At 53.0% G+C, this 25,577-nt stretch overlaps 2 protein-coding genes across 6 annotated transcripts in view; both read right to left on the bottom strand.

The window, feature by feature from the left end:
- The window catches only part of TCF25 (transcription factor 25), a 28,229-nt gene extending 16,253 nt beyond the window's left edge, over positions 1 to 11,976 (bottom strand). Inside the window, exons 1-5 of one of the 3 annotated variants that reach the window (XM_032323476.1) lie at positions 11,621 to 11,976; positions 3,381 to 3,545; positions 2,569 to 2,643; positions 1,770 to 1,888; positions 754 to 819 (exon numbers count right to left, since the gene is read on the bottom strand). In XM_032323476.1, the coding sequence (XP_032179367.1) occupies positions 754 to 819; positions 1,770 to 1,888; positions 2,569 to 2,643; positions 3,381 to 3,545; positions 11,621 to 11,812 (617 nt within the window). In that variant the 5' untranslated portion in view covers positions 11,813 to 11,976. The remainder of the gene's footprint in view (positions 1 to 753; positions 820 to 1,769; positions 1,889 to 2,568; positions 2,644 to 3,380; positions 3,546 to 11,620) is intronic. The other 2 variants (XM_032323478.1, XM_032323477.1) reach the window with 2 other exon arrangements.
- Positions 11,977 to 14,811: 2,835 nt separating this feature from the next.
- SPIRE2 (spire type actin nucleation factor 2) overlaps positions 14,812 to 25,577 on the bottom strand; it is a 31,827-nt gene continuing 21,061 nt past the window's right edge. For 2 of the 3 annotated variants that reach the window (XM_032325300.1, XM_032325299.1), the window contains exons 10-15: positions 24,203 to 24,324; positions 21,458 to 21,592; positions 21,237 to 21,304; positions 17,198 to 17,225; positions 16,125 to 16,240; positions 14,812 to 15,820 (exon numbers count right to left, since the gene is read on the bottom strand). In XM_032325300.1, coding sequence (XP_032181191.1) covers positions 15,598 to 15,820; positions 16,125 to 16,240; positions 17,198 to 17,225; positions 21,237 to 21,304; positions 21,458 to 21,592; positions 24,203 to 24,324 — 692 coding nt within the window. In that variant the 3' untranslated portion in view covers positions 14,812 to 15,597. Of the gene's footprint in view, positions 15,821 to 16,124; positions 16,241 to 17,197; positions 17,226 to 20,729; positions 20,824 to 21,236; positions 21,305 to 21,457; positions 21,593 to 24,202; positions 24,325 to 25,577 lie in introns of those variants that run through there. The other variant, XM_032325301.1, reaches the window with a different exon arrangement.

Below are 25,577 nucleotides of genomic sequence, written 5' to 3'. Positions count from 1 at the left end.
CATGACAGCATGTGTCTGCAGGGCTGGAGGGCAAAGGGAGAGAGAGAGAGAGACAAGCAGGGCTCTAAGTGCAGAGCCCAAAGTGGGGCTCAATCCCAGGACCCCAAGATCATGACCTGAGCTGAAAATAAGGATCTGATGCCCAAGCGACCAAGCCACCCTTGCCTCAATTTTTTTTAAACCAAGCATTTAATTCTACATTTAGAAAAAATACATATACTGAAAAGCCAAAGCTTCTGCCAGTGTGGAAGTTCGCGGTCACAACCGGCCTCAATGCTGGGGGTCAGGAAAGCCAACACCCACCCCTTCGACACACAGTCCTGCAAACAGACCCTCGTGTTCAGAGCATTTCTCACTGCATCTCCCACAGGTCGTCAAGCACTGAGAACTGTTACATAACAAAACCAGACTTATCCCAGAATCAACCTTGTGTTGGCTTTGCTGCTGAGGGAGAAACAAAAATTAAGCTGGCCAAGATTTCAGTGCTAGAAGCGCAAAATTTTAGGACCTCCAGAATCTCTGTAAAATTGTGACACACATGCTAGCAAAGGCAGCGTGAGGGTTGGAGCCCAGTGCTCACGGAAACAGTCAAACATCAGCTCCTCCCTGACCCTTCAGGTTCCGAAGAATTTGCAGAACCAGAAATTCGAAGGCTTTCCTTTGGCGAGGAGCTGTACCTCCCCTCCCCCAACGTTCAGAGGCCTTGAGAATACTCCCACACATTTTTTAGAACAAACCCAGTGTTGTGCTTACCTTTGTTCCCCAAGGACAGCTCGAGCACCAAAATACCTTTTCAGCTCTGTGTCTGGATTCAAGTGTCTAGAAAATTGAACATTTTACAACGAAAAATGAAACGTAGTTCTTTTACGAGTCTGGGGATTCTGAAAGGTCACATAAAACTCAGCAGGCAGAACGGCTACTCTGACATGAAGGACAGCTGGCAGCCTGCATTCCTCCAAACCATGCGGGTCGCAAACAGAGGCGGCCAGGACTGGGGCTGAGTCAGAGCAGCCTCAGGCCTACAGACCAGATCAAGGTGGGCTCACTGACATAGGGAAAAAAATAGCTTTTGGAACACTGGCAACAGTCTCTTTAGTAAGAACGAGGTTTCAATAGGCATCTACTAGGACAAGAGAGGAATAATTTATCACAGAACGACATCTTACTTCAATACCATTCAAGAAAAAAACATTCCCAGATACATGAAGCTGAAGGACGGGTCACTGGAAACAGTATTTCCCCTTTCCTTCTTTCTCCTTGCTCCTATTGCCTAAATGTTTGGCAATAAACCTACATTGCTGGGGCGCCTGGGAGGCTCAGTGGGTTGAGCCCCTGCTTTCGGCTCAGGTCATGATCCTGGGGTCCTGGGATCAAGCCCCGCATCAGGCTCTCTGCTCAGCAGGGAGCCTGCCTCTCTGCCTACTTGTGATCTCTGTCTAATAAAAAAATAAAATCTTTAAAACAAAATAAAACAGGGATGCCTGGGTGGCTCAGTCGGTTAAGCATCTGCCTTCAGCTTGGGTCATGATCCCGGGGTCCTGGGATAGAGTCCCACCTCAGGCTCCTTGCTCAGCAGGGAGCCTGCTTCCCCCTCTCTCTGCCTCTGCCTGCTGCTCTGCCTGCTTGTGCTCTCTCTCTCTGACAAATAAATAAATAAAATCTTTAAAAAACAACAAATCTACATTGCTTTTAGATACAGGACGTCTTTTTCAAATGTTTTTTTTCCTTTTCAGGGAGTCTGTGTCTCAGCAGAGGGGAGAGAGCTGTACCTGTGCTCCACATACAGGACGTGCTTCTTGGAGCTAAGGGGAGGCGGCCCAGGGCGGTTGAAACCACTGCTGTCCTCAATCCTCTCCAAGATGCGATCAATATCTTCCAACCCATTTTCCTAAAAACACCAAAACAATATATTAATCACCACAATGACTTTATTTTAAATGCTTTAATAATAACAAAATTATTTTTATAAGAAACCTGCATTATATTGTTTACATTCCGAAAGACATTATAATCCCAATACTGAGTACTGCAAATTTATTTAGAAAAAAGGAGAGAGTTCAGCATTGGCAGGACCACAGAGCCAGAAGGACACTTGAAGGAACTCAGTCACAAGCCCAACTGCTAGTCCTATAGGAGTGCCACCTCTCCAGATGGGACTCGGGACCAGAACGACCAGTGACAAGTCCAGAAAGCTACAACCTCCTCAGGAGACACTGCATCTGATGGTGAAGACTGAAGGAAGCAGGGTTCCGACAACAGAGCGCACCCAGAGGCTCACACCTCACCATCCCGTCAGTCTAGAAGCCTAGAAAAAGTTCAGGGCACGGGGCCAAAAGACCGAGAAGGGGCTCTGCCGGCCAGAGAATGTCACTTCAGATGGTGGCCAGGACGTGGATATCAAGAGTGAGGGGGTCTAACCCTCAAGGAACGAAGTGAAGGAATACCAGCCAAACTTGGTTCATGACTTTCCTGACCCCTCAACTAGAATCCTAATGGGAAGAAATTAAAACACTAAATACAAATGAACTGCTTCAACCACCACCTTGAAAAACAGCCATATGCACATACCAAAATTTCTCCTGTAGTGTTTTTCTTATTTTTCTGTTTCTTTTTCTTCTTTCGGAGTTTGCCACTTATATTAGACTAAGAAAAGAAGCACATTTTGGTCAATGGAAAAAGACAATAAAATGCTAAAATCTGACAACGAAAGCAGCGAGCTGAAGAGGGACATGGGACCCTAAGAGACTCCCCGGGCCCAAACCACCCACCCGTCTGCCCTCTGCTCTTGTCTTTCATTTTGCCAACCACCCTCCCTACCACACGGAGCTGCCCTGGAGATGGGGCCCCTGCACATCCCCCTGCACACCTCCCCCCATGCTCTTGGTGCCGCTGCCAGAATCCCTCTGGTGCCTCCACCAGGCCGCCTCCCTCCTTGCAGTGTCCAGCCCCCCACCATCCCGAGCTCAGGCGGGGGTCCACGCCACCCATGATTCAGCTCTCTCCGGCTGCACTTGTCCATCACCTGCTGCACAAACAAGCAGAAGCCCCCACCAAGAGACCCTCTCCTATGCCACGCACCACAGCCACACTGCGACACTAACCGGAGTCGCAGGTCCTCAAGGCCTGGCACCCCCAAAGCCCCGCCCACCAGACCCGAGCTGCAGCCACACAGTCCCAGAGCACACACAGGCTGCCGAGCACAAGCAGACCCTCCCCAAGTGTGCAGGCATGTCGTGTGCTAGGGAACCTTGTCGAGGGGACCCTGTATGTGCCCCCCTTAAGAGCTTCCTGCAAATCTTCTCCAGGGTCCCAAGGAAATTGTGGGGCAGCTGCAAGGGCCAAAAATGACAGCACAGAGTGGGTGTGGTGGCTCCCCATACCTGCTCCGGGGGCGCTGCCCTGTCAGCCACTTCTCCAGCCTTCTTGCGGTCTGCACCTCCACTCTGCGACCTCCTTTTGTTCCCGGACACCACCGCACCCGGGAGCAGACCATCGGGTCTCTCCCCATTTAGCACAGGTCCCTCCTCCAGGTCTTCGATGTTGATCTGGAGAGAAGGAGGTGAGAACAAGGACGTTCCAGGTGTCCCGGTCACAGAGTAAACGGTGACACTGAGCTGCGTCAGAGTGGAAAGCGGGGCAGAGCTGGGGCGGGGAGACCTATGCAGGGCCGCTCTGAGGTCACATTGGGAAGAAAAACACCCATGTCGATGCGCCCAGCAGAGCCGTGGTTCTTACCTTCTCAATACACCCTGCTTTAGGGTCATCTTAGTCAACGAACTCCAGAGATGCTAGGGCCCAGGGTGGCCCCACGTGTCTCTGTCTTTACAGCTGACATAAGGAAGAATCCCCAAACCTTACAAGCTCTCTCCCTTGCTGACCACCACCCCAGGGCAAAGATCTCTCAACAGCCCGTTCATGTTCCTTCCTGCTACCTAGAGCTCTAGCTCAGTTCATCTACAGCAGCCAACAGGACAAGGAGCTAAAGAAAAGGTATGTAGGGACTGACTTACCTAGAGACTCTTCCCTAATAAAAGGAGCTCACACAACAGAACCTTGCACAGCAGTACAAAAGAGTGAACTGTGCACACCCACTCACACTCACACTCTGGAGGCAAGACGGGGGTGGGGTGGGTACAAGTCACTGGACAAGTTCTGGCCCTTCAGCCAGTCAAGGAATAAACAAACAAAGAGGCCAATACAGAACAATGATGATGATGTTTCATCAGCCGAATGGGATGGACCCCATCTACTGCACTCAGGTCCAAAAATAAATAAAACTGAGTCTTCAACTTAGGGCATCTGAAAAATATAAAGCTCAAAACATAAAATAAAAATACGATCTACTTTAACCCCCACAACCCTGAGATAACTTTCTTATTTATTTATTTAAAAAAGATTTTATTTATTTCTTTGACGGACAAGTAGGCGGAGAGGCAGGCAGAGAGAGAGAGAGAAAGAAGCGGATTCCCCTCTGAGCAGAGAGCCCGATGTAGGGCTCGATCCCAGGACCCTGGAATCATGACCCGAGCCAAAGGCAGAGGCTTAACCCACTGAGCCACGTAGGCGCCCCAACTTTCTTTTTTAAAATTGAGATCCAGGGGCGCCTGGGTGGCTCAGTGGGTTAAGCCTCTGCTTCTACTCCCGATCTCAGGGTCCTGAGACGGGCTCCACCTCTTAGGCTCTCTGCTCCACGGGGAGCCTGCTTCTCTCTCTGCCCTCTCCCTGCCTGTGCTCTCTGTCAAATAAGTAAAATCTTAAAAAAAAAAAAACCAAAAAAACAAAAAAAACCCTTATATTGGGTTGGGGGGGAAGGACGCCTGCGTGGCTCAGTCAGTTAAATGTCTGCCTTCCACTTGGGTAATGACGCCAGGGCCCCGGGACTGAGTCCCACATCCGGCTCTGTGCTCAGGGGACGCTGCTTCTCCCTCTGCTGCTCCGCTTTGCTTCTGCTCACTTTCTCTCACAAAAAAGAGAGAGAGAGAACAAATCTGAGATCATCCTGTACCTGGTGAATTTTCACTGATTTTTTTTTTTCTTTTTGAATCTACTGTCTCAGCTGGGAAACTATCAAAGAAAAGAAAGCAGGAACAAGTTTTGTATCCTTTGGTTTTGCTTGCTTTGTTCACCAAGGGAAATTTCCAAGTGGAAAAGATAAATTTCAGGAGTATGTTATGTTTGTCTGTCTATAAATCCATTCCTGACTTGAAAACGCTAGAATCCTACCAAAGTATCATCTGTCCCAGCACTACCCAATACTATGGAGATTCCTACTATGGATACTTTTTGAGTGAGAGCGCCAGGGGCCCAGGTGTGGTCTGGTTGGTTTAGATTTGGGAACAAAGAAAGAAAACTGGACTGAGGCCTCCTGGGGCATTTCCTCTCAACAATGGAGAGAACTGGCACCCAAGCTCTCTCCAGCATTCAGCCAAATGGTACCTCCAACGCAGTGAAGCTGGGTGCCAGCCGACTATTTCTTTTTTTCCCTTAAGATTTATCTCTTGGGCACCTGGGTGGCTCAGTGGGTTAAGCCTCTGCCTGCGGCTCAGGTCATGATCTCAGGGTCCTGGGATCGAGTCCCGCATCGGGCTCTCTGCTCAGCGGGGAGCCTGCTTCCTCCTCTCTCTCTGCCTGCCTCTCTGCCTCCTTGTGATCTCCGTCTGTCAAATAAATAAATAAATAAATAAATAAAAAGATTTCTTTCTCTGAGGGGCATCTGGGTGGCTCAGTTGGTTAAGCATCTGCCTTCAGTTCATGTTGTGGTCCCAGGGACCTGAAATCAAGCCCCGTATTGGGGGGGGAGGGGGGTCCACACTCAGCGGGGAGTCTGCTCCTGCCTCTCCCTCCCCTCACATGTGCTCTCTTTCTCCTGCTAAGTAACAAACCTTAAAAAAAAAAAAAGATGTATTTATTTCAGAGCAAGCCAGTGTGTGCACCAGGGCGGGGGGCCTGCCAGAGAAAGAGGGAGAAAGATGCTGCTGCAGACTCCCCGCTGAGCATACATCCCCAGGTGGGGCTCAATCCCAGACCCTGAGATCATGACCTGAGCCAAAATAGAGTTAAACGCTTAAATGACTGAGCCACCCAGGCGTGCCCCCCCTTATGGTTTTCTTAATAACGCTTTCTCTTCTCCAGCTCACGTTACAAACACAGTACACAGACCATCCCACTGTGTGTGGCTGATTATTTCTGGCCATGTCTTCTCACAAGACTTTCAGAATCAAGCAATTCCTGGCCAAGAAACAAAAGCAGAACCGTCCCATTCCCCAGTGGACTTGGGTGAAAAGCAGTAATGAAATCAGGTCCAACTCCAAGAAGCGGTGCGGGAGAAGAACCAGGCTGGGTCCATGGGGCATCACACTTCATGAGACAGCACACCTAGCTGGCACACGTATTTAATTAAGCTACACGAAGACCATGTTCTATCCTATCATTCTGTGAACGTCCTTCCTACCTGCCCAACAAACATGTTTTCTCAGGGAAATGATTTTGCTGTTATTATGCCTCCGCACCAGGAGGCTTGTTCAGTGATAAATGGGAGACCTTTCAACTCGACTGCTGTTGTGTTTCTGATTCCTGCAGTGCTGAATTCCGCCTCCTGTCAGATCACGCATAGCACTGTCCCCTGACAACCAAGTATGTAAAACATGCCTAAGGGGTGCCTGGGTGGCTCAGTGCCTTAAGCATTTGCCTTTGGGTCAGGTCATGGACTCAGGGGTCCTGGGATCAGGCTCCCCAGGGAGCAGGGTGTCTGCCTGTCCCTCTGCCCCTCCCCCAGCTCATGTTCTCTCTCAAATAAGTAAGTAAAATCTTAAAAAAAAAAAAAAAGATACAGTATATAATACATACAACATAGCTTCTATGTCATCAACAAAGCTTCCAGCAAACAATAAGCTATCAGTAGGTAACTTTGGGGGGAATCAAAAGTTATAGGCATGGGGCGCCTAGGTGGCTCAGTGGGTTGAAGCCTCTGCCTTCAGCTCAGGTCATGATCCCAGGGTCCTGGGATCGAGCCCTGCATCGGGCTCTCTGCTCGGCAGGGAGCCTGCTTCCTCCTCTCTCTCTGCCTCTCTGCCTGCTTGTGATCTCTGTCAAATAAATAAATAAAATCTTAAAAAAAAAAAAAAAGGTTATAGGCAGATTTTTCAACTGCACAGGGATTCATGTCCCGGCTCCAGTGCTGATCAAGGGCTAAATGTAATTATTTGTGAAATATTGATCTTCTTCACTTAGAGGGAAAATTTCTCAATGCTACCAAGTCTGGTCATTTTTAGAAGTGGGTCTGTGTGGTTTTTAGCAGACTGTCGAGGTAGACCTAGACTCCCAAAATACTGATTTCTATTCTACATCATCCACAGTCATTGCACAGTATATTATGCTGCAAAACTTGAACTCTACATTTAAAATGAGTGAGTTTATCATTTACATATATTACACTTCAATAAAGTCGGTTTTTGGGACGCCTAGGTGGCTCAGTTGGTTGGACGACTGCCTTCGGCTCAGGTCACGGTCCCGGAGTCCCGAGATCGAGTCCCGCATCGGGCTCCCAGCTCCACGGGAAGTCCGCTTCTCCCTCTGACCTTCTCCTCGCTCATGCTCTCTCTCACTGTCTCTCTCTCAAATAAATACATAAATAAATAAAATCTTAAAAAAAAAAAGTCGGGGGGCGCCTGGGTGGCTCAGTGGATTAAGCCGCTGCCTTCGGCTCAGGTCATGATCTCAGGGTCCTGGGATCGAGCCCCGCATCGGGCTCTTTGCTCAGCGGGAGCCTGCTTCTCTCTCTCTCTCTGCCTGACTCTCCGCCTACTTGTGATTTCTCTCTCTGTCAAATAAATAAATAAAATCTTTAAAAAAAAAAAAAAAGTCGGTTTTTATTTTTATTTATTTTAAAAAATTTTATTTATTTATTTATTGACAGAGTGAGATCACAAGTAGGCAGAGAGGCAGACAGAGAGAGAGGGGGAAGCAGGCTCTCCACTGAGCAGAGAGCCCGATGTGGGGCTCGATCCCAGGACCCCGAGACCATGACCTGAGCCGAAGGCAGCGGCTTAACTCACTAAGCCACCCAGGCGCCCAATAAAGTCGGTTTTAAAAACAACTCTGAATGAAATAGAAAAACGATTTATAATCTAAAGGCCCCCCCCAAAAAAAACCCACCCCTCAACCAACAGCCAGTCATGAGGACAAATTCATAAACGAACAAAGGACAGTGTCTCTGCTCAGCTTTCCTCTCCTCAGGAGAACGGAGCTGGCCCCTGCATGTCTCTCAGTAAACCACTTAGGGTCACTGTTCTCCTTAAGCGCTACTGCACCCTTCACTTGGTTCCCAGTGAAGGAGGGAAGTGAAAGAGGGAGAAAAGAACAAAAGATGAAAATAAGGAATTTGTTCAGTGATAAATGGGAGACCTTTCAACTCGACTGCTGTTGTGTTTCTGATTCCTGCAGTGCTGAATTCCGTTTAATGTCGACGTTTGCTAAGTGTTGACTAAAGGCTGCACATATTAACTCCCGTATCACTGATGACTCCCCATCAAGTAAGTGAGATCACCCCTAAGACCCAGGGAAACCAAAGTTTGTGTTCGGTATCTTGTCTACATTCTCTCGGCTTTGAAGAGGTGAAGCCAGGATTCAAACCTAGGTCCTGGGGCGCCTGGGTGGCTCAGTGGGTTAAGCCGCTGCCTTCGGCTCAGGTCATGATCTCAGGGTCCTGGGATCGAGTCCCGCATCGGGCTCTCTGCTCAGCAGGGGGCCTGCTTCCCTCTCTCTCTCTCTGCCTGCCTCTCCGACTACTTGTGATTTCTCTCTGTCAAATAAATAAATAAAATCTTTTAAAAAAAAAAAAAAAAAAAAACCTAGGTCCTTCTGCCTCCAAAGCCTGTATGCATACATTCTGGCTGGAGACAACACCTGCTCGTCCTCTTAGAGGAAATGCTGATTCATGTGGTCACTTTTCTGCATATCTGGGTGCCAGACACAGGGTGGTCGGGACACGTTAGGGAATGGCAAGTCTGTTTCCACAAAGCTTGTGCTTCAGCAGGGAAACAAAGCAACACCAAATCTAAAAAAACCAACAGGTTATTTGTACAGTATATTCTGTTAATTGCCAGGGAAAAATGAGAAGAAAAAAACCAACAGAAGAAGGGAAATGGGAATGCGGGGTAACTGTCCTTTTTTTTAAAGATTTTATTTATTTGAGAGAGAGACAGCACACACACACACAGAGATAGAGGAAGAAGCAGACTCTGCTGAGCAGGGAGCCCAATGTGGGTCTTGATCCCAGGACTCTGGGACCATGACCTGAGCTGAAGGCAGGAGCTTAACTGACTGAACCACTCAGGCACCGACTTTTTTTTTTTTTTTTTTAAGAGTTATTTATTTTAGAGAGAATGAGCGTGAGGGAGGGGCAGAGAGAGAGAAAATCCTCAAGCTGACTCCCTGCAGAGCAGGTTGTCCGAGGGTATGGGGCTTGGTCTCACAACCCTGAGATCAAGATCCACAACTCGGTAGCCACCCAGGTGCCCTGGGGTAAGTGTACTTTTAAAGCAAGTAGGAAGGGTAGGCAAGCCTGAGGAAGCAACATCTGACCAAAACCGGAGGGAGGAGTGAGCCACGTGTCACCTGCATAAAGATGCTAAAGCAGAGGGGACAGCAAAGGGGACAGATCACTATGGCTAGAGCACAGCGAACAAGATTATAAAGAAAACAGGTAGGAGAGCTTATGGGGTGAACTGGGCCAGCCTGGAGCGACTGGGGGGTTGTGAAACAAGGAGGGCTGAGGTCAGACATGTGCTTAACAGGGTCACTATGGCTGGCCTCTGTGTTCAGAGATGCAAAGGAAGAAGAGCAGAACCAGGACCGGGCACATGGGTGGTGGTGATCCAGGCCACAGACGACGGTCACCCCCAGGGGCTGCACCAGTGGTCTGAGTGTGTCATGTGAGAGAGAAAGCAGCTCAGGGATGCCCTCACATTGCTGGCGTGGACAAGAGGAAACGTGGAAATGCTCTCCACAGAGCAAAGCCTGGAGGAGGCAGGAAGGGCAGTGAGCACTGGACACACTGGGTTTGAGATGTCTGTGAAAGGCCTAAGAGGAGACAGATGTTGCTGCGCTGGACACATGAATCCCAAGACAGGGAAGGACGTCTGAGCCGATGATATCAGCATCAGAATGCGGAACGGAGAACACAGACCGCAGAGCCCTGAGCAGAGGCACGGCCCTCGAGCCCCTGCGACAGGGTCTCACAGTGAGGTCCACGTCGCCGTTCTCCTGTCCTTCGGCAAGCGAGCTCCTGCCGCTTTTCCCATTTCTCCCTCGCCCATCTGGCCTTCCTTCTTCAGCAGGAACATTAACTCGCTTCAGAGACAAATACCATGACAGGGTTTAGAGTACAGGCTTTAAGGCAGGAAGCCTAGATTTACTCTGCAGGTGTCACTTAGTACCTTGTTTGCACAAGGGGATACTAGGACCGCCTTCCCAGACTGCCAGGATCCCATGACCCAGCAGCACTGCCTGGCATGTGCAAATGTCCTCCAAACAAAAGCTACTGGGGTTAAAGACTGAATCTGGGGAATATGGGAGCCAGGAGGCACACGGGTCGGACGTCCACGGAGACGGCCGACGACAGCACAAGCTGGTTTCAGCCTGTGCACAAGTGAGGTGGGAAAGAAGACTTGGGTGTTCTGGAAGAAGTCAGAAAAATGAGCGGCACGGTTAAGGGCACACGAAGGGGCAGGAATACTGGGGAGACAGACTGCGGCGAGTCCAACCGCGGGCGACCAGCACTCTGGCTTCTGCACGTGTTTGAGACGGTTTGTAACACAAATGTCGGAAAGACAGGACAAGCAGCAGGGTGGGGTCCAGTCGCAGAAGCAGAACAGGGCAGACGACTGCGGCGGATCTGAAGACAGGACGCGGCCCCACCGGCACCGTCTCTCGCCTGCCTTCCGAGGGAAGGTCAGCACTCTGGACGCCCAGCTCCCCAGCTCCCGGACGGGCAGCCCCGCTCCCCACCATCTACCGACGGCAGCAAGCGCGGCCCAAGACAGCGCTGACAAAGGTCCTGGTCTCTCCGTCACCTGCAGACCCACCGCCGGCTGTTGGGGCGCTCGGGTCCAAGCTGAGCAACACAGACACGCTGGCTGCGCGCACAGGGCGCTCGGAGGAGCGAACGACTGACTGCGGCCAGCTGCAGAAACCCCGCGGGGCGCGCACCCCTTCAACGCGCGTCCACCGCGTCGGTGCCGGGCCCGACACCTGCTGCGCGGGACCCAGCGAGGAGCCAAGTCCCGGGCTGGGAGGAGGACACAGGGCTGGGCCGCGGCCCTGCGAGCGCCGAGCGCACGCAACGCCCAACCCTGCGACCGAGCCCAGAGCCCCCAGGGGCGGAGACGTGAAGCCCCGCCCACCGAGCTGCGGACCCGCCCCGACGCCACGGCCACGCCCCCTGCGCCGCAGCCCAGAGGGCCACGGCTCTCCTCGCCACACCCGAGCCCGACGTAGCCACGCCCACCACCGCCCCCGCGGCAGCCCAGACCACGTAGCTCCCCGCCCCCGTGACGTCACGAGCCCGCCCCTCCCACTGCCCCCTCCCACCGCCCCCACCCCGGGCAGCTTCGTTCCTCACCAGCTCGAACCGGTTGTTGACGCAGACGCCCTCCTTCCCTGCGCCCCGGAGGTGTCGGCCGCCTGGACCCCGCTTTGGACCTTCTTCTTCCGCATCATCGTCATCGTGGAGGACAAACTGCAGGGCGCCGGGCCCAAGAGGCTCCTGGCCGCGCTGTTCCCCCCTCAGCCTCCGGAGGGCCCGGCGCGACATAGGACCCAACGGCCGCTGACGTCTGGAGACCGGGAGAAGGAAGAGCAGCAAAGAGAGCGGCCGGCGCGCCTGCGCACTTACGGCACGCTGGCGCGAGGCTGGCGTGTCGCGTCTGCGCCCTGAGCTTCTCCGGAACTTCCTCTCGGTTGACAGGGCGTCAAAGAAGGTGCGGGCGCGGCCCCGGGCCAGTTCTCGCGCGACTTGGGCGCCACCGCGCGGCGGTCCCCCGGGCGGTACCGGCGCTGGGCGTCTCCGGGCCTTCCGGAGGCGTGTCCGCGACCGCCGCCGAGCGGGGGCGGGGGCTGCCCCGGCTCCGAGCTGTCCACTCGCGAGCCCACCGTCTGCCCTGCGAGCACGGGCTGGCCGGGCGGGAGGAACCTGCAGGCGGGGTGGGCGGGGAGGTCGTGCGCGCAGGCGGGCGCGCGGCCTCGTGGCTTTGCGCCTGTGCGGGTGCACCGGGGACGGACAGCCGGGCGACCCGGAGGGGGAGCGACTGCCCTCGGTCAGCGTCCGCGGCTGCAGGCGGGACAGCGCTCTTCTCATTAAAAGTAAACACGTGCAAACCGAGGAGCTTCCCAGAGGTGCGGATCTCCGCACCGCTTCCCCCCCCGGATGGACTGAAAGCGAACCTCGGGGCCGTCCTGGGAGTTTGCCTTTTGTTGGCGTTAATGCGTCCCGGGTGATTCTCCTGTTCGTCTGCGTCTGGGACTCCGTGGTCTAAGGTGGAGGAGGCTCGTCACTCTTACTGTGTCTTAATCTCCTGGGGAGATTTCTGCAATAAAGATCAAGGGCGCATTCCTAGCAATCACGAGGTGGGGTCAGGCATTGATAGTTTTTAGAAGCTCTTCGGGGATTCAAGTGTGCCGGCAAGACCGAGAACCCCCGCACTGCAGAGGTCTAAGTGCAGGAGCAAGAGGCTCTGGTGTGAGAGTGTTAGAAGAGACAGCAGCCTTGAGTGTGGTGACGGCACCGTACTAAACTCTTACCTCCTGGGAGTAGCTGTCCCCGCCGTTTCAAGTAAAGAAACTGGGATTGAGAGTAACTGGCCCAGGTAGATCCTGGGTCTGCATGCCGACTGTGGTTCCAGGATTCGAATGAGGAAGGCCACTGGCAAGGACCAAGAAAGGGGAATGGGGACAGGATGCGTCGTGGCCTTTGGGATCCCTCTCCCTTGACCCTTGAGCTCCACCCCATCCTGCCTTCCTCTTAAGCCTGAATGTTCCTCTCAGACTGGGCATTGGGTCTCCGGAGACTCACGGAGGGAGAGGGTGTGCACACACCGGCATACATGGCTGGTCAGCCTGCGCAGGCCATCAGGGTCTTGCGGTGCTTCGCATTGGCTGACATGGCTGCTGTCTCTAGCCCCCCAGATGCGCCACCTGCTCCAGGCACTCCCCTGGAGTCCCTTGGGTTTTACCCTCCCTACTTCCTGTAATCCTGCTGTTAAAGGGCTAGCTCAGGGAGAGCCTCCAGGACATCACTCTTGTCCATTCGGATTGGCCAAGGCCAACCTAATTAAGTAGATTTTGTGTCCCCCCCCCCCCCGAAGTGGCGTGAACAATTTATGCAGGTTTCTTACCTCCCCTCTGGATGAGGACTTCGGGATTCTCAGCCTGGAGCTGCTGCCTCCTTTGCCCTTCCACAGGAGAGCAGCCATGTGCCCCTGAGACATGCAGTCAGCCCAGCCTGAGTGGAGAGCCTCAGTCTCCCTGTCCCCACCGAAGGCATGGCCCTCGGAAGTTTGCCTGCAGACAGTTCTAGACAAAGTGAGCACCATTTGTCACAACCCAAGTCAGGGGAGGGTGGGGCTCAGTGGGGTGAGTGCACGGCTCTCCAGCCCGGGGTCAGCAGGAGGGGGCCTGCAAGAATGGGGCAGCACCCTCCCAACTTCACCTCCAAGGGTTATGTGGCCCCCTGTGGCTCAGCCCAGATGTCCCAACATGGGTTTCTACTTATTTCCAAGCATTCCCGCGTGGAGTAGAACCTTGGATTCCCGTTCTTGGGAACGTGGGCCTGAACCTATTCCCTGGCCCACTTCCTCGCTTGTGTAATGAAAACAGTGAGAGCAGAGCTCACCTCCCAGGAGCTCTAACTGATGGAGGTTGCTGCACAAAGGTTAGCTTTCCCACTGCTGGCTGTGTGACCAGGAGCAAATCTTCACCCTCTCTGTCTGCTTCCTCATTCTTTTTTTTTCTTTTTAAGAGAGGGAGAAGGCTCCATGCCCGGGGGGGGAGACCAACGAGGGGCGCAGTCTCACAACCCTGAGGTCATGACCTGAACGGAAATCAAGGGCTGGACATGTAACCAACTGAGCTGCCCAGAAACCCCTTTGCTGTCTCATCTTTAAATGGAAATAGTAATACTCCCTGCCCATGAAGTGCCCAGAGGTGTTGGAAACTGGCTGTTTTTAATGGACTGTTGCAATTTAGTGTAACCTGCTGATGAGCTACCTCTCCAGCAGGTCCCTCTGTAACAAGTCCTGTCCCTCAGGGCCTCCTCTGGGCCCCTGTGCACGTGGCAGGCAGCTAGAGCCTGGCATCTCATAGGCCTGGGTTGAGGTCGCAGATGAGCTGTTTCTTTGGCCAAATTCCTTCCCTCTTGAGCCTCAGTTTCCTTTCCTATAAGGTGGGATGACAAGCCACCTCCTAGATGCATGTGGCAGGCCAAACACACAGGAGCTTCAGCCATTCTCCTGAAGAGCTGTGGGAGCTGCCCCCTCCCCCGCAAACCCCAGGGAGGTCATCTGCATGGAGAACAGGAGCAGGGGTCTGGGGACAAGGCTGGCAGTTGACAGGCTCCAGGCTGAGCCACATGCAGCAGCCCTGCTGGCTGTGGGACTGGGATGGCCAGATCGGGAAGTCGGGCCTCATGGGCAGGAGTGGGTGTGAGCGGCCTTGTCTCATGGTGGGCATCCTGAATGGACACCAGAGAGCCGGTGCCCTCAGAGACTGTGCCCATCGCTGTGGCTCCGGAGTTCTCAGTGCACACCCCAGACGGAAGACTGTGAGACCGCCTTTATTAGGCCCAGAGCAGCTCGGTGTACACATTGACAGACTTCCTCCCCGTACCAGGATGAGCAGCATCACTGGGGCCCTGGAACCAGCACCGTCTCTGCTCCTCTGAGTCTGGGAGGATGGCTGGGGCCTGGGTGCCAGCCAGGGGGCAAGGCGTGAGCCTGGCCTTGGATCTTCCAACTGGAAGGCTATGATGCTGCTAGCAGGCTGCCCACTCCTGATCTTTCCAGCTGCCTCCGCAGGCCGGGTTCCACTCAGAGTACCCCTGTCTACCTGGGGACCAAAGCCTCCTGTCCCAGCCTGGACATCCTCCCGGGGAGGGGAAACTGCTGTGTTCTCATCCTTGGGATGGAGAAGAGAACAAACCCTGGGATGAGGGTCTTCCCAGAGCTCTGGCGCCTGGAGCCCACTGCTGTATCTCCAACCTGCCCTTTTTCCTGAGTGAGAAAACCCACTCATGTCCCGTCCCCGACCCCAGCAACTCTCAACAACTCCCAAAGGAAACAGCCTCCCCCAGGGAGGGTCCTGTAGTGAGCCTGACCCCAAACAAACTCTGGGGCCAGGAAACATGTCTATAAATATATAGGCTGTGTGTGTATTATATAAATGTATCTATATATGTATATATGTACATGCACACTCGGGAGGGCAGCTGGCAGCTGTGCCCCAGGACCGGGAGCTTCTCAGCCGGGGCAGGACTAGCCTGGCTCCTCCCCAGAGGCCTGGCTGCCTTGAAGAGCCTCTGGCTGGTGGCCCAGAGGTTGAGAGCCGTCACTTGAAGTTGAGAGTCCAGGTGTTGGGGACGTAGAGAGACTGGGTTTGGCGGGTTCGGCGAGGCGTGGTGTTGAGCGCGTCCACACTCCTGCGGCTGGAGTGAACCACGTCTGCCACGAAGCTGGTGCAGTCGCTGCAGACGTCCTTGAGGACACAGCCATGGGTGTAGATGTGCGGGAATGCCTCCTCCACACTCTGCCACTGGGACCCCTGCAGTGATCTGGAGCAGGACAGAGCCGTCAGGGACGTCCCCTCCTATCTCTCCGTATCCACAGCCCACCCCCATCCCCTCTCCCCAGCAAAAGCCTTCCCTTGAGAGTTAGTGGGAGGCCTGGGATCGGCTCCCCACTTCAGATTCCAGCTCCTCCCACTCAGCCCCCAGACCTGAGACCGCTCTTCCTGGACGACTGCCTTGGATTTCCACGTCCTGGGAGTGTCCTCGCAAACCACCCCTGCACCCAGCTCCGGTGTTACTATCAGTGCCTGTGACCCCAGTGACATCAGCAAAGGGCAAAGGGACTCACTGGAAGGGCTCTGTTCTCTGGGTCGGTGTAGTGTTGGTAGTTGACACCCTCCGTGGACTCTCAAAGCCCAGCGTGTAGACAGGAATGTGTGCAAACTTCTTAGAAGGCATCTTCATCTACAACACACACAGGGAGATATGAGCCAGGCACCCACAGGGACAGGCACATGCACACCCACACACCTGCTCTGGGCCCGTGTGACACCCTGGGGGTGTCGAGAGGCCATCCTTTGCCCCACTCCGTGCTGCCGTCTGCAGGCGTGGGCGCCCTTGCTTGGTACCCACGCCAGCCACAACATGTGCCCATGTAGACGGACGCTTGCACCACCCGTGACCTGGCCCACGTGCTGAGGCGGAGCTTTCCCGCAGTGAAATGGCAGGACACAGAAGGTTTGGAAATCATGGTGGGAAAACCCCTTTCCAGCACCCCTGGTTTCTAGGCTGAGGTGAACCAGGACGACATGGTTCTAAGTGTGATGAACCTTCTGTGCCTGTCTGTCTGCAGGTACAGACGCCCCCGAGTGCTGTGCAGAGCCTGTCCGGAAACGTTCAAGGAGGCTGTAGTGTCAGAAATTGGGACTTTCACAGGGGGAGTGAAGGGTTTTTCCTAGTACTAGCCTGCTAACGTGGAAAGTTAAAGAACATTTTTTAAAAGACCACTTACAAGTCTTTAAAAACTACACAGTCTTGGGGTGCCTGGGTGGTTCAGTCAGTTAAGGGTCTGACCCTTGATTTTGAATGGGGTCACGAGATAGAGTCCGGCCCCTTTCTCTGTGCTCAGCAGGGAGTCCGCTTCTCCCTCTGCCCCTCCCCCCACTCTAAAAATAATAAAAATAGAAACTGCACAGTTTGGGGAAGTGTTAGGAGTGGGTTCTGTGCGGAGGAAGATGAACATCGTGGCTGGTCCATGTGTGACCTGCTCCCAGGGGACGGCACTCCTAGTTCTGTCCGCTAGGAGAAAGAAAAAGGGTGCGCCACCCCCCACCCCCCACCCCCCGCCAGTTCTGCGACTCTTGACAAGCCACATCAGTCACAGGACACGTGGGCCCTGCTCAGGCCCCAGAGGCTGCTCACCTTAATGCTGCAGGAAGCGCAGACGGCCCTGGAAGGGAAGGAGGGTCAGCTGTGAGGAAGCCACAGAGAAGCCTTTCCCACCGTCAGCTGCCTCCCTGCTCGACCCCCATTCGTTCAGTATCTCACTTAGTTTATCCCCAAATCTTGCTTTTCTCTTTAATTAGCTGTACATCCAAAGTATGTGTGTCCCTCACAGCTCTTTCTCTGGACAGTTTGGTCTGGGTTTTCTCACGTGCCTGACACTCCCCACCACAAGCCCCCCGAGCCACAGGGGCCACGGGTGAGTGGCTCAGTTTCGCCGTGACGGACATCTTGTTATTCCCCATTCCTGACTTCGAGAATGAATGCCTTCTTGGGAAGAAAACCTGACCGAGAGACGACTGTGATGAGACCCAGGAGTCCTGTCCCGTAAAGCCTGTCCTCAGAGGGTCCTTCCTCACTGGTTTCCCTTCTCCAGATCCAAGTGTGATGGACAAAGATACACATTTAAACGTAAAATAAAAGAAATGGGGTATCGTGCATACTATCTACAAAGTTACATCAGGGGACAAATTTTCCAAATTCATTTCTTAAAAGAACAGACGGTGTCATCTTGCATGGACTTTTTGTTTTGTTTCGTTTTAAATTTTATTTATTTTCTTGAGGGAGAGAGAGTGCACACACGTGCCAGTTGGGGGAGGGGCAGAGGGAGAGGGAACGCTGGGCTCCATCCCAGGGTCTTGGGATCATGACCTGAGCCAAAGGCAGACTGTCTGTATGTTTTATAATTGGTTTGCCATCTAGAAACCTCTGGGTTAACTTTACTTTACTTTGCTGCGGTCAGGGAACTTACTTTCCTTGAGTCCTACATTTGTGAGAATTGTTCTGTGCCCCAGAATATGGTCTGTTTGGGAACCATTCCGTGGGCACCTGAGAAGTACATTCTGCTGGGCTCAGCTGTGTGTGCTGTGAATGTCGGATCAAGTCGGTTGGTAGCATTCAAGTCTCCTGTGGCCTATGTCATACCCTCCTGTCTGCGCGTCCTGTCAGTTGTTGAGAGAAGGCTTTTGAACCTCGAGGGACTTATCAATGTTTCCTTGCAACTTGCTCAGATTTTTACTCCACGTATTTTGACTCTGTTGTTAGGTAGGTCGAGTGTTCAGAATAGTTATTTCTCCCCCCACCATTATGACGGGAATGCCTTTAATCTCTGCTAATGTTCTTTGTGATCTACACTGAAATTAATAATTAATACATCAACGTAGTTTAGCACTTCACACAGATTATAAAGAACTTCCATCAGCATACTTCTGATCTCCTCCTTGGCTTTAATGCCATTGTGACGATACTTTTTACTCAGAGATGTTATGAATCCTGTGAGATGCTGCTGTTAATTTGGGAGCTGCCTGGTAATTACTGAGTGGGCAGCGGACACTGCATTTCCCCCCATTGGCTGCTGGATCTCGATTCATCTTGTGCAGAGTTGTGAGAAAGCAGTCTGTGCTCGCTTACTGGCTGCTACTGAGCGTCCCCGTGTGGATTGAGACCCCATCAAGTAAAGGACCTCACTGAACGTTCGCTTGAGTGCAGGTCTACTGCTGAAGAACTCTTAGTTTTTGTATTTCTGGAGATGTTTCTACTTTTTGTCTTTGTTTTTAAAGCATACTGTTGCTGGGTACAGGATTCCAGATGGGCAGTTTTTCAGTCCTTCGAAAATGCTCTTTTACTGTCCTCTTGCTTGTTTCCAAGAAGCCTGCTACTACCTTGTCTGTGCCCTCGGTATGTCTTTTTTTTGTTTGTTTTGTTTATTTGACAGAGATCACAAGTAGGCAGAGAGGCAGGCGTGGTGGGGGGAAGCAGTCTCCCTGCTGAGCAGAGAGCCCGATGCGGGGCTTTAACCCACTGACTTTAACCCACTGAGCCACCGAGGTGCCCCTCTCGGTATGTCTTTACCTGCCGCCTGGTTTCAAGAATTTCTCTTGGAGCACTGGGCAGCTCAGCTGGTTAAGCACCGACCCTTGATTTTGCATCAGGTTCCACACTTAGCATGGAGTCTGCTTGTCCCTCCCCTCTGCTCCCCTGCTCTATCTCTAAAATAAATAAACAAAATCTTCTCTTTATTACAGGTGTTTTTTTTTTTTAAGATTTTATTTATTTATTTGTCACAGAGAGAGCACAAGCAGGCAGAGGCACAGAGAGAGCAGGTTCCCCGCTGAGCAGATGCGGGACTCGATCCCAGGACCCCGGGATCATGACCTGAGCGGAAGGCAGCGGCATAACCGACTGAGCCACCCAGGCGCCCTTGTTTATTACAGTTTTGATCACTTTGGTTAATATGTGGCTTGGTGTAATTTTTTCATGTTCCTTGTGCTTGGGGGTGAGTTTCTTGTGAGTTTTTATTCATCATCGAATTTAAAAATCTTTTTAGCTATTATTTCTTCAAATGCTTTTTCTGTCTTCCTCCCCCTTTTCCTTCGGGGACTTGGATCACGTCGATGTCAGACTTCTTAATGTTATCCCACTGCTCACTGGGAGCATTTTCGTTTTTTAAATTATTTTTTCTCCCAGCATTTCATTTTATTTATTTTTTTAAAGTTTTTTTTTTTAAGATTTTATTTATTTACAGAGAGAGAAAGAGAAAGATCACAAATAGGCAGAGCAAGAGGGGGAAGCAGGCTCTCCACTGAGCAGGGAGCCCGATGCGGGCTCCATCCCAGGACCCTGGATCATGACCTGAGCTGAAGGCAGAGGCTTAACCACTGAGCCACCCAGGAGCCCCCACAGTGTTTTCATTTTAGACAGTTTGTATTGCTTTCTCTTTGAGTTCACTAATTTTTTCTTCTGTACATTCTTCTGAATGTTTAATCTGCCATTAATTTTATCTGGTGTAATTCTGAACATTCACCCAAACATTCTGGTTTTTATGTCTGGGACTTTGAGTCTTCTTCAGATCTTTCATTCCTGTAACTTTTTGAACATATGAAATACAGTTCAAGACTTTTAATGTACTTATCTACTGATTCTAATGTCTCTGTCAGTTCTGGGTGATTTTGCTGGATTTTTCTGTCAAGGGTCATGCTTTCCTGCTTCTTGACGTGGCTAATATCTCTGATCAGATGCTAGACATTTTAGCTTGCTGGTGCTGTTTACTTTTTTATTCCTATTCTTGAGCTTTGTTCTGGGAAGCATTTAAGATACTTGGGAATGGTTTGGTCCTTTTAGGTCTTGCTTATTTTTAAATTTTAGGTCTGGAACGATGCTTGGCCTAGGGGTACTTATTCCCCACTTGTGGGACAAGACCTTCCTCTGTGTCCGACTTCCCGGCTCATGACCTCCAGCACTTCCACCATGGCTGGTGGGAACACACACTATGCCTTAAAGCTTTAGCACAGGGTCAGAACACTTCTTCTGTAAGGGGTCAGATAGTAAACATTTTAGGTGTGGCTAAATGAATAATGAAGAAACAAAGGATGTGGCTTTGTTCCAATAAAGTTTTATTTACAGAACAGGTAGTGGGCCAGACTTGGAGCCGGTCCCTCCTTCAGGGAGCTTCTTCCCCAGCCTTCAGTCATTTCCTTGCTTGTGTGTGCTGATTAGAACCCTGCTGACTACTCTGGGGGGATCTCACCCTGCAGACTGCTCTCTTCCTGCGGGAAGTACATTCTGAGACCTTCAGCTGCCTTGATCTCTTTAGGCCTTGACCTAGAAACTCTAGGCCTCTGAGGCAGTCATGGGGCTCACCCTGTTTCCTGCTATTACCTGATATCCAGTATCTTGAAAGCCACTGCTTCCTGTACTTTGGGTTTTCTGGTTTTCATGGGGTTTTTTGGTTGTTTCAGGTGGAAAGTGCCTGTTCTAATGCCTGTTATCCCACTGTGGCTGAAGGTGGGAGCCCCTTAGCTATTAAAATTAAATTAAAAATTATGTTCCAAGTTGCACTAGCCCACGGCGCATGACAGAACATCCCCACGATCCCAGGAGGTCTGACTGGTCAGGGCCGGCTTGGAGACGCTTACCTCCTGCCATGTTAATCACTGCCCGGGTGCTTACAGACGCTCACCTCTTGCAAAAGAGACAGGTGGGTGGCCAGGAGAACAGCGGGAACTTGGCTCGGCAGCAGCAGCAAATCTGTAAGAAGAGGCCCAAATTAGCTTGTCCTGCCTAGTGAGGAAGCAGCCCTGGGTTCGGGCTGGCCTGGGTTCTGGCCTGCCCTCGACCCAGAGCTCCTGCCCGACGGGAGCAGCAGGATCCGGGGGAGCAGCAGGATCCGGGCCGGCTCACCTTCCCCTTCCTCAGACTGCTGGCGAGCTCCTTGTTGTGCAGGAACCTCTCCATCTCGGCCTTCACCAGCACGCGGCGCACACCCATCACCTCCTCCACAGTCAGAGCAAGGCTCTCCACGGGATGGCTGAACTCCTGGGGACAGAAGGGTCGAGGGGTCAGTACTGCTTAGGTCTTTGGGAACGAGGCCCTTCAAGGGTCTGTCCACAAGGGCCTCTCTCCTCTGAGGACTCTGGAATCTTCGTGGCCTCAGTCTACCCACGCCTAGCAACCTCCTAATACACCCCACTCTTCAGTTCGTCTACCCCTGGGAGCCATACACGCTCCTCATGACTTCTCTGACGGGGTCGTGCAGCGGCAAGCAAGCTCTCCTGCGACCCAGCCCACCCCGGGCCCGCTGAGGCCCAAACCCCCTGTAGCCAGCCCCACCTGTGTTCACAGCCCTCCGCGACCTGCAATGCCGGCCTCCTCCCTCGTCCCTCACCTGCAAGCACACACGACAGCCGATCGAAGCCAGCCGGAGTGCCCAGGCCCCCCTCTCCTGCTATTGGAACCCTTCCCCACAGAGCTCTCTCCTCGCCGGCAGTAGAAGGCCCCGGGCACCCCTGCGCACTGCCCAGCCCAGTGCTCACCAGCCCGCAGGGCTCTGAGTCAGCCCGTCCGGAGGCGGCATGTGTCCTGCCAGCCACAGCCGCCTACCATGTGAGAGTGCTCGGGGCTCCCTCTGGGAAGGGAGGGTGGAGCTCGAGCTCTCCAGGTCTCAGTTCCTCTCCTGTGAGGTGGGGTTGTATGCCGCTCCATGGGGAAACACAGCCCTCAGCGCGCAGCCCACATTTAAAATGTTAGCTGCCGAGATGAGGCATCCTGAGGGGCACCAGCCCATGAGGGCGTCATGAAGATGGGCGCTGGGTGCCTGTGTTTGGTTTCCGACAGCCAGTGGGTTATCCTCTTTAGGGCCGTTGTCTGGGGAGAGTCTGGGAGCCCGTGTTCTCATTCCCGCCCGGAGCGTTAGGTTGTCTGGCTCCAGCAGCCTGAACAACTCCCTGGGAGCCTCACACGTGTTACACGAACAGCACACGTGGCCAAGAAGTCTCACGTCAGGACCAGAGACCAGCAGGCTGTGTGTGTCAGATTGGCTGTAAGACGTGTCCAGGGTGGACGGTCGCTGAGCTTGTGTGAAGTTTGACAGCCAAACCTCTTGGAAAGCACTCGAGATCCGTGCTAAGAAGAATACACTTACGGGACCCGTCATTTAAAACACGCCCCCGCCAACAACTGATTAAAAGAATATACTGAGGCGCCTGGGGGGCTCCGTCAGTTCAGCGTTGGACTCTCAATCTCTGCGCATGTCTCGATCTCAGGGTTGTGAGTTCAAGCCCCACGCTGGGCATGGAGTCTACTTTAGAAAAAAAAAAACAAAAAACCTCCACTTCCCCCAGTTCTTTGACATCCCTTCGAGAAGCGAGCCTTCCTCCTTCCCGGCCCCCTGTGAGTTCTGTGGGGGCTCACGTGCACTCGAGACTCAGCTGCCCCCATGACCCACCGCCATGGCCCAGGAAGACCCTGCTGCTGGAGGGGTCATGGGCATTAGCACTGCTTTGCGGGGGGCCTGGGACCACCCTCATCCACGATGGCCTTAGACCAGCGCCAAGCCCATCTCAGTGCTGAGCCCGCGCGTGTCAAGCTGGCGGAGGCGTGTGTTCCGAGCACCAAGTCAGCCTCATGAGGAACAAGGGGAGGGGCGGAAGGACCACAGCACAGCCAGGTCGTGACGTCATCAAGGAACACTTCCAGCGCAAGAAGTGAAGAAGTAAGAAAACTTGTTCTGGTTTTTCACCCAAAGAGGAAAAAAAGTGGGTGGGGGTGCTTAATTCTCCTCTGCTGAGGATGTACTTAGTGAGTCACTGTAACGAACAGATTACGGTGGAAGTGAGTCACTGCTGACACTGGCGTGTGCCTTGGTGTCTCTCTCAGACCACGAGCACTAGGGGAAGTCCGCCGCCAGGTCCTGAGGACACCCAAGAGCCCTGGGGAGAGGGCCACATGTGGAGGCACCAAGGCCTCCCACTCATAGCCACGTGAGGAGCCCCATTCCAGAGCCACCTCTGGGGAGGCCTGAGCCCATCTGCCCACCTGCCCAGCTGGGCCGCTTCTGGATCCTGACCTCGGAAACTGTGTGAGATAATAAAAGTTTCTTGTTTACACTATTCCATTTTGGGGAAAGTTTTAATGCAGCAAGAAATAACACGGGACTGAGCTGAGAACTTCAGTGTAACGGTACCTCACATTTATATGGCACCTGTCAGCATTTTGACGTCTGTTCTCGTCTGAGCCTCTTGACAAAACTTCAAGGGCGGGATGATTACAGCACCAGTCACAGGGTCGTCAGCTCTGTCCCCGCCCAGGGAGGCTGAGGGAGCCCGGGTGCGAGGCTCACGCTGCAGTGGCAGAGGCTAAGTCTTCCTCCTCACTGCCCTTGGGCCCGGGGCCCCAGCTTCTCACAGAGAGCGAACCAAGAACTTCCCCTGTGCATCCCCTTCGCAAGGTCCTGGTTTGGCCAGCGGGCTGCCGTGCCCAGAAGGCCCAGAAGGCGGCAGCAGAGCAGACCCAGCCACATGGGCTGAAGGAGCGGCCCCACTCCTGGGGCCCCACTCCTGCCGGCCTTGTCCTAGGCAGACATGAGGGGGAGGGCCCATGGGACGCCCCCACCCAGTCACTATGGACGACAACACCTCTGTCACTCACCAGCCACAGGTGATGGGTGTCTGGGGCTGCGGAAGCCTCTGGCTTGTCCTCTGCTGAGCCCTGGTCACTGTGTGGTCGGGAGCTGGGGTCAGGCTGGGCCTGGACACTCATCGGGAACAGACCTGGACTCAGAGCACACAAGTCCCATCAGGACAACCTGGCTGACACTGGTGTCCAGGGAGACATGGGGACCGTGGGGGGAGTAATCAAGCAGAAAAACATGCAGAGAACATATCAACCACATTGGGGGCACCTCGGTGTCATAGGCCCAAGGGACCCCTGTGGGAGGCCCCACATCTGATCCCTGTTAATGAGCCCATGGGGAGAGCAGGTGACACCAGTCCCGTAGGAAGTCCGCCTCCTGCATTCACGCCGCTTACTGCTCTCAATGTGGAAAGGGCGAAGGAGCAAGAGGCCAGTTCGCCACAGGGTCTCTATGTTTGGGGGACAGTTGGGGGACAGTGAGGTAAGGAATTGGCCTGGCCTGGACCCCTTCACTCCAGCAAGTGTATTAGCTACCGAATAGCACCGCCGTGAGAGTGGCCAGAGAGCAAGAGGATGGCTCCGGGTAACTTGAGGGCAGAGAAGGCAGGCTGGCCAGGTCTGGTCGAAGCAGTGGGGGAGCGGGAGAGGACAAACCCATGTCCTGTCAGCACCTGGGGAAGCACAGCCCTCACAACAGTGGGACTAAGTAACCCTGTGTGGCCAGAAGGATTATGTTGACCTCTGTGCCGAACAGGAAAAGGAGGTGACGGTAAGTCAGGTTCTAAAATGACGTGCTGGGGCGCCTGGGTGGCTCAGTGAGTTGGGCCGCTGCCTTCGGCTCAGGTCATGATCTCAGGGTCCTGGGATCGAGTCCCACATCGGGCTCTCTGCTCAGCGGGGAGCCTGCTTCCCCCTCTCTCTCTCTGCCTGCCTCTCTGCCTACTTGTGTTCTCTCTCTGTCAAATAAATAAATAAATCTTTAAAAAACAAATAAAATAAAAAAAAATAAATAAATAAAATAAAATGACGTGCTGCATGGCCCACCTGGTTCATTGCAGACACCTTCTCATTGACGGGAGAAGAAAGAAAAGACTAGAAGGATCTGTCAATCATCCATCCACCCATCTATCCATCCTATCATCCATGTATACGTCCATTATCCATCCATCATTGTCCACTCTCCCATCTGCCATCCGTCCATCCGTCCATCCGTCCATCCACACAACCATCCGTCCATCAATTTTCTTTTCTTTTCTTTTTTAAAGATTTTATTTATTTATTTGACAGAGAGAGATCACAAGTAGGCAGAGAGGCAGGCAGAGAGAGAGGAGGAAGCAGGCTCCCCGCTGAGCAGAGAGCCCGATGCGGGGCTCGATCCCAGGACCCTGGG

Source organism: Mustela erminea, chromosome 19, assembly GCF_009829155.1.
Source record: "Mustela erminea isolate mMusErm1 chromosome 19, mMusErm1.Pri, whole genome shotgun sequence".
Lineage (NCBI taxonomy): Eukaryota > Metazoa > Chordata > Mammalia > Carnivora > Mustelidae > Mustela > Mustela erminea.
This window is presented reverse-complemented; position numbering and strand designations above follow the sequence as displayed.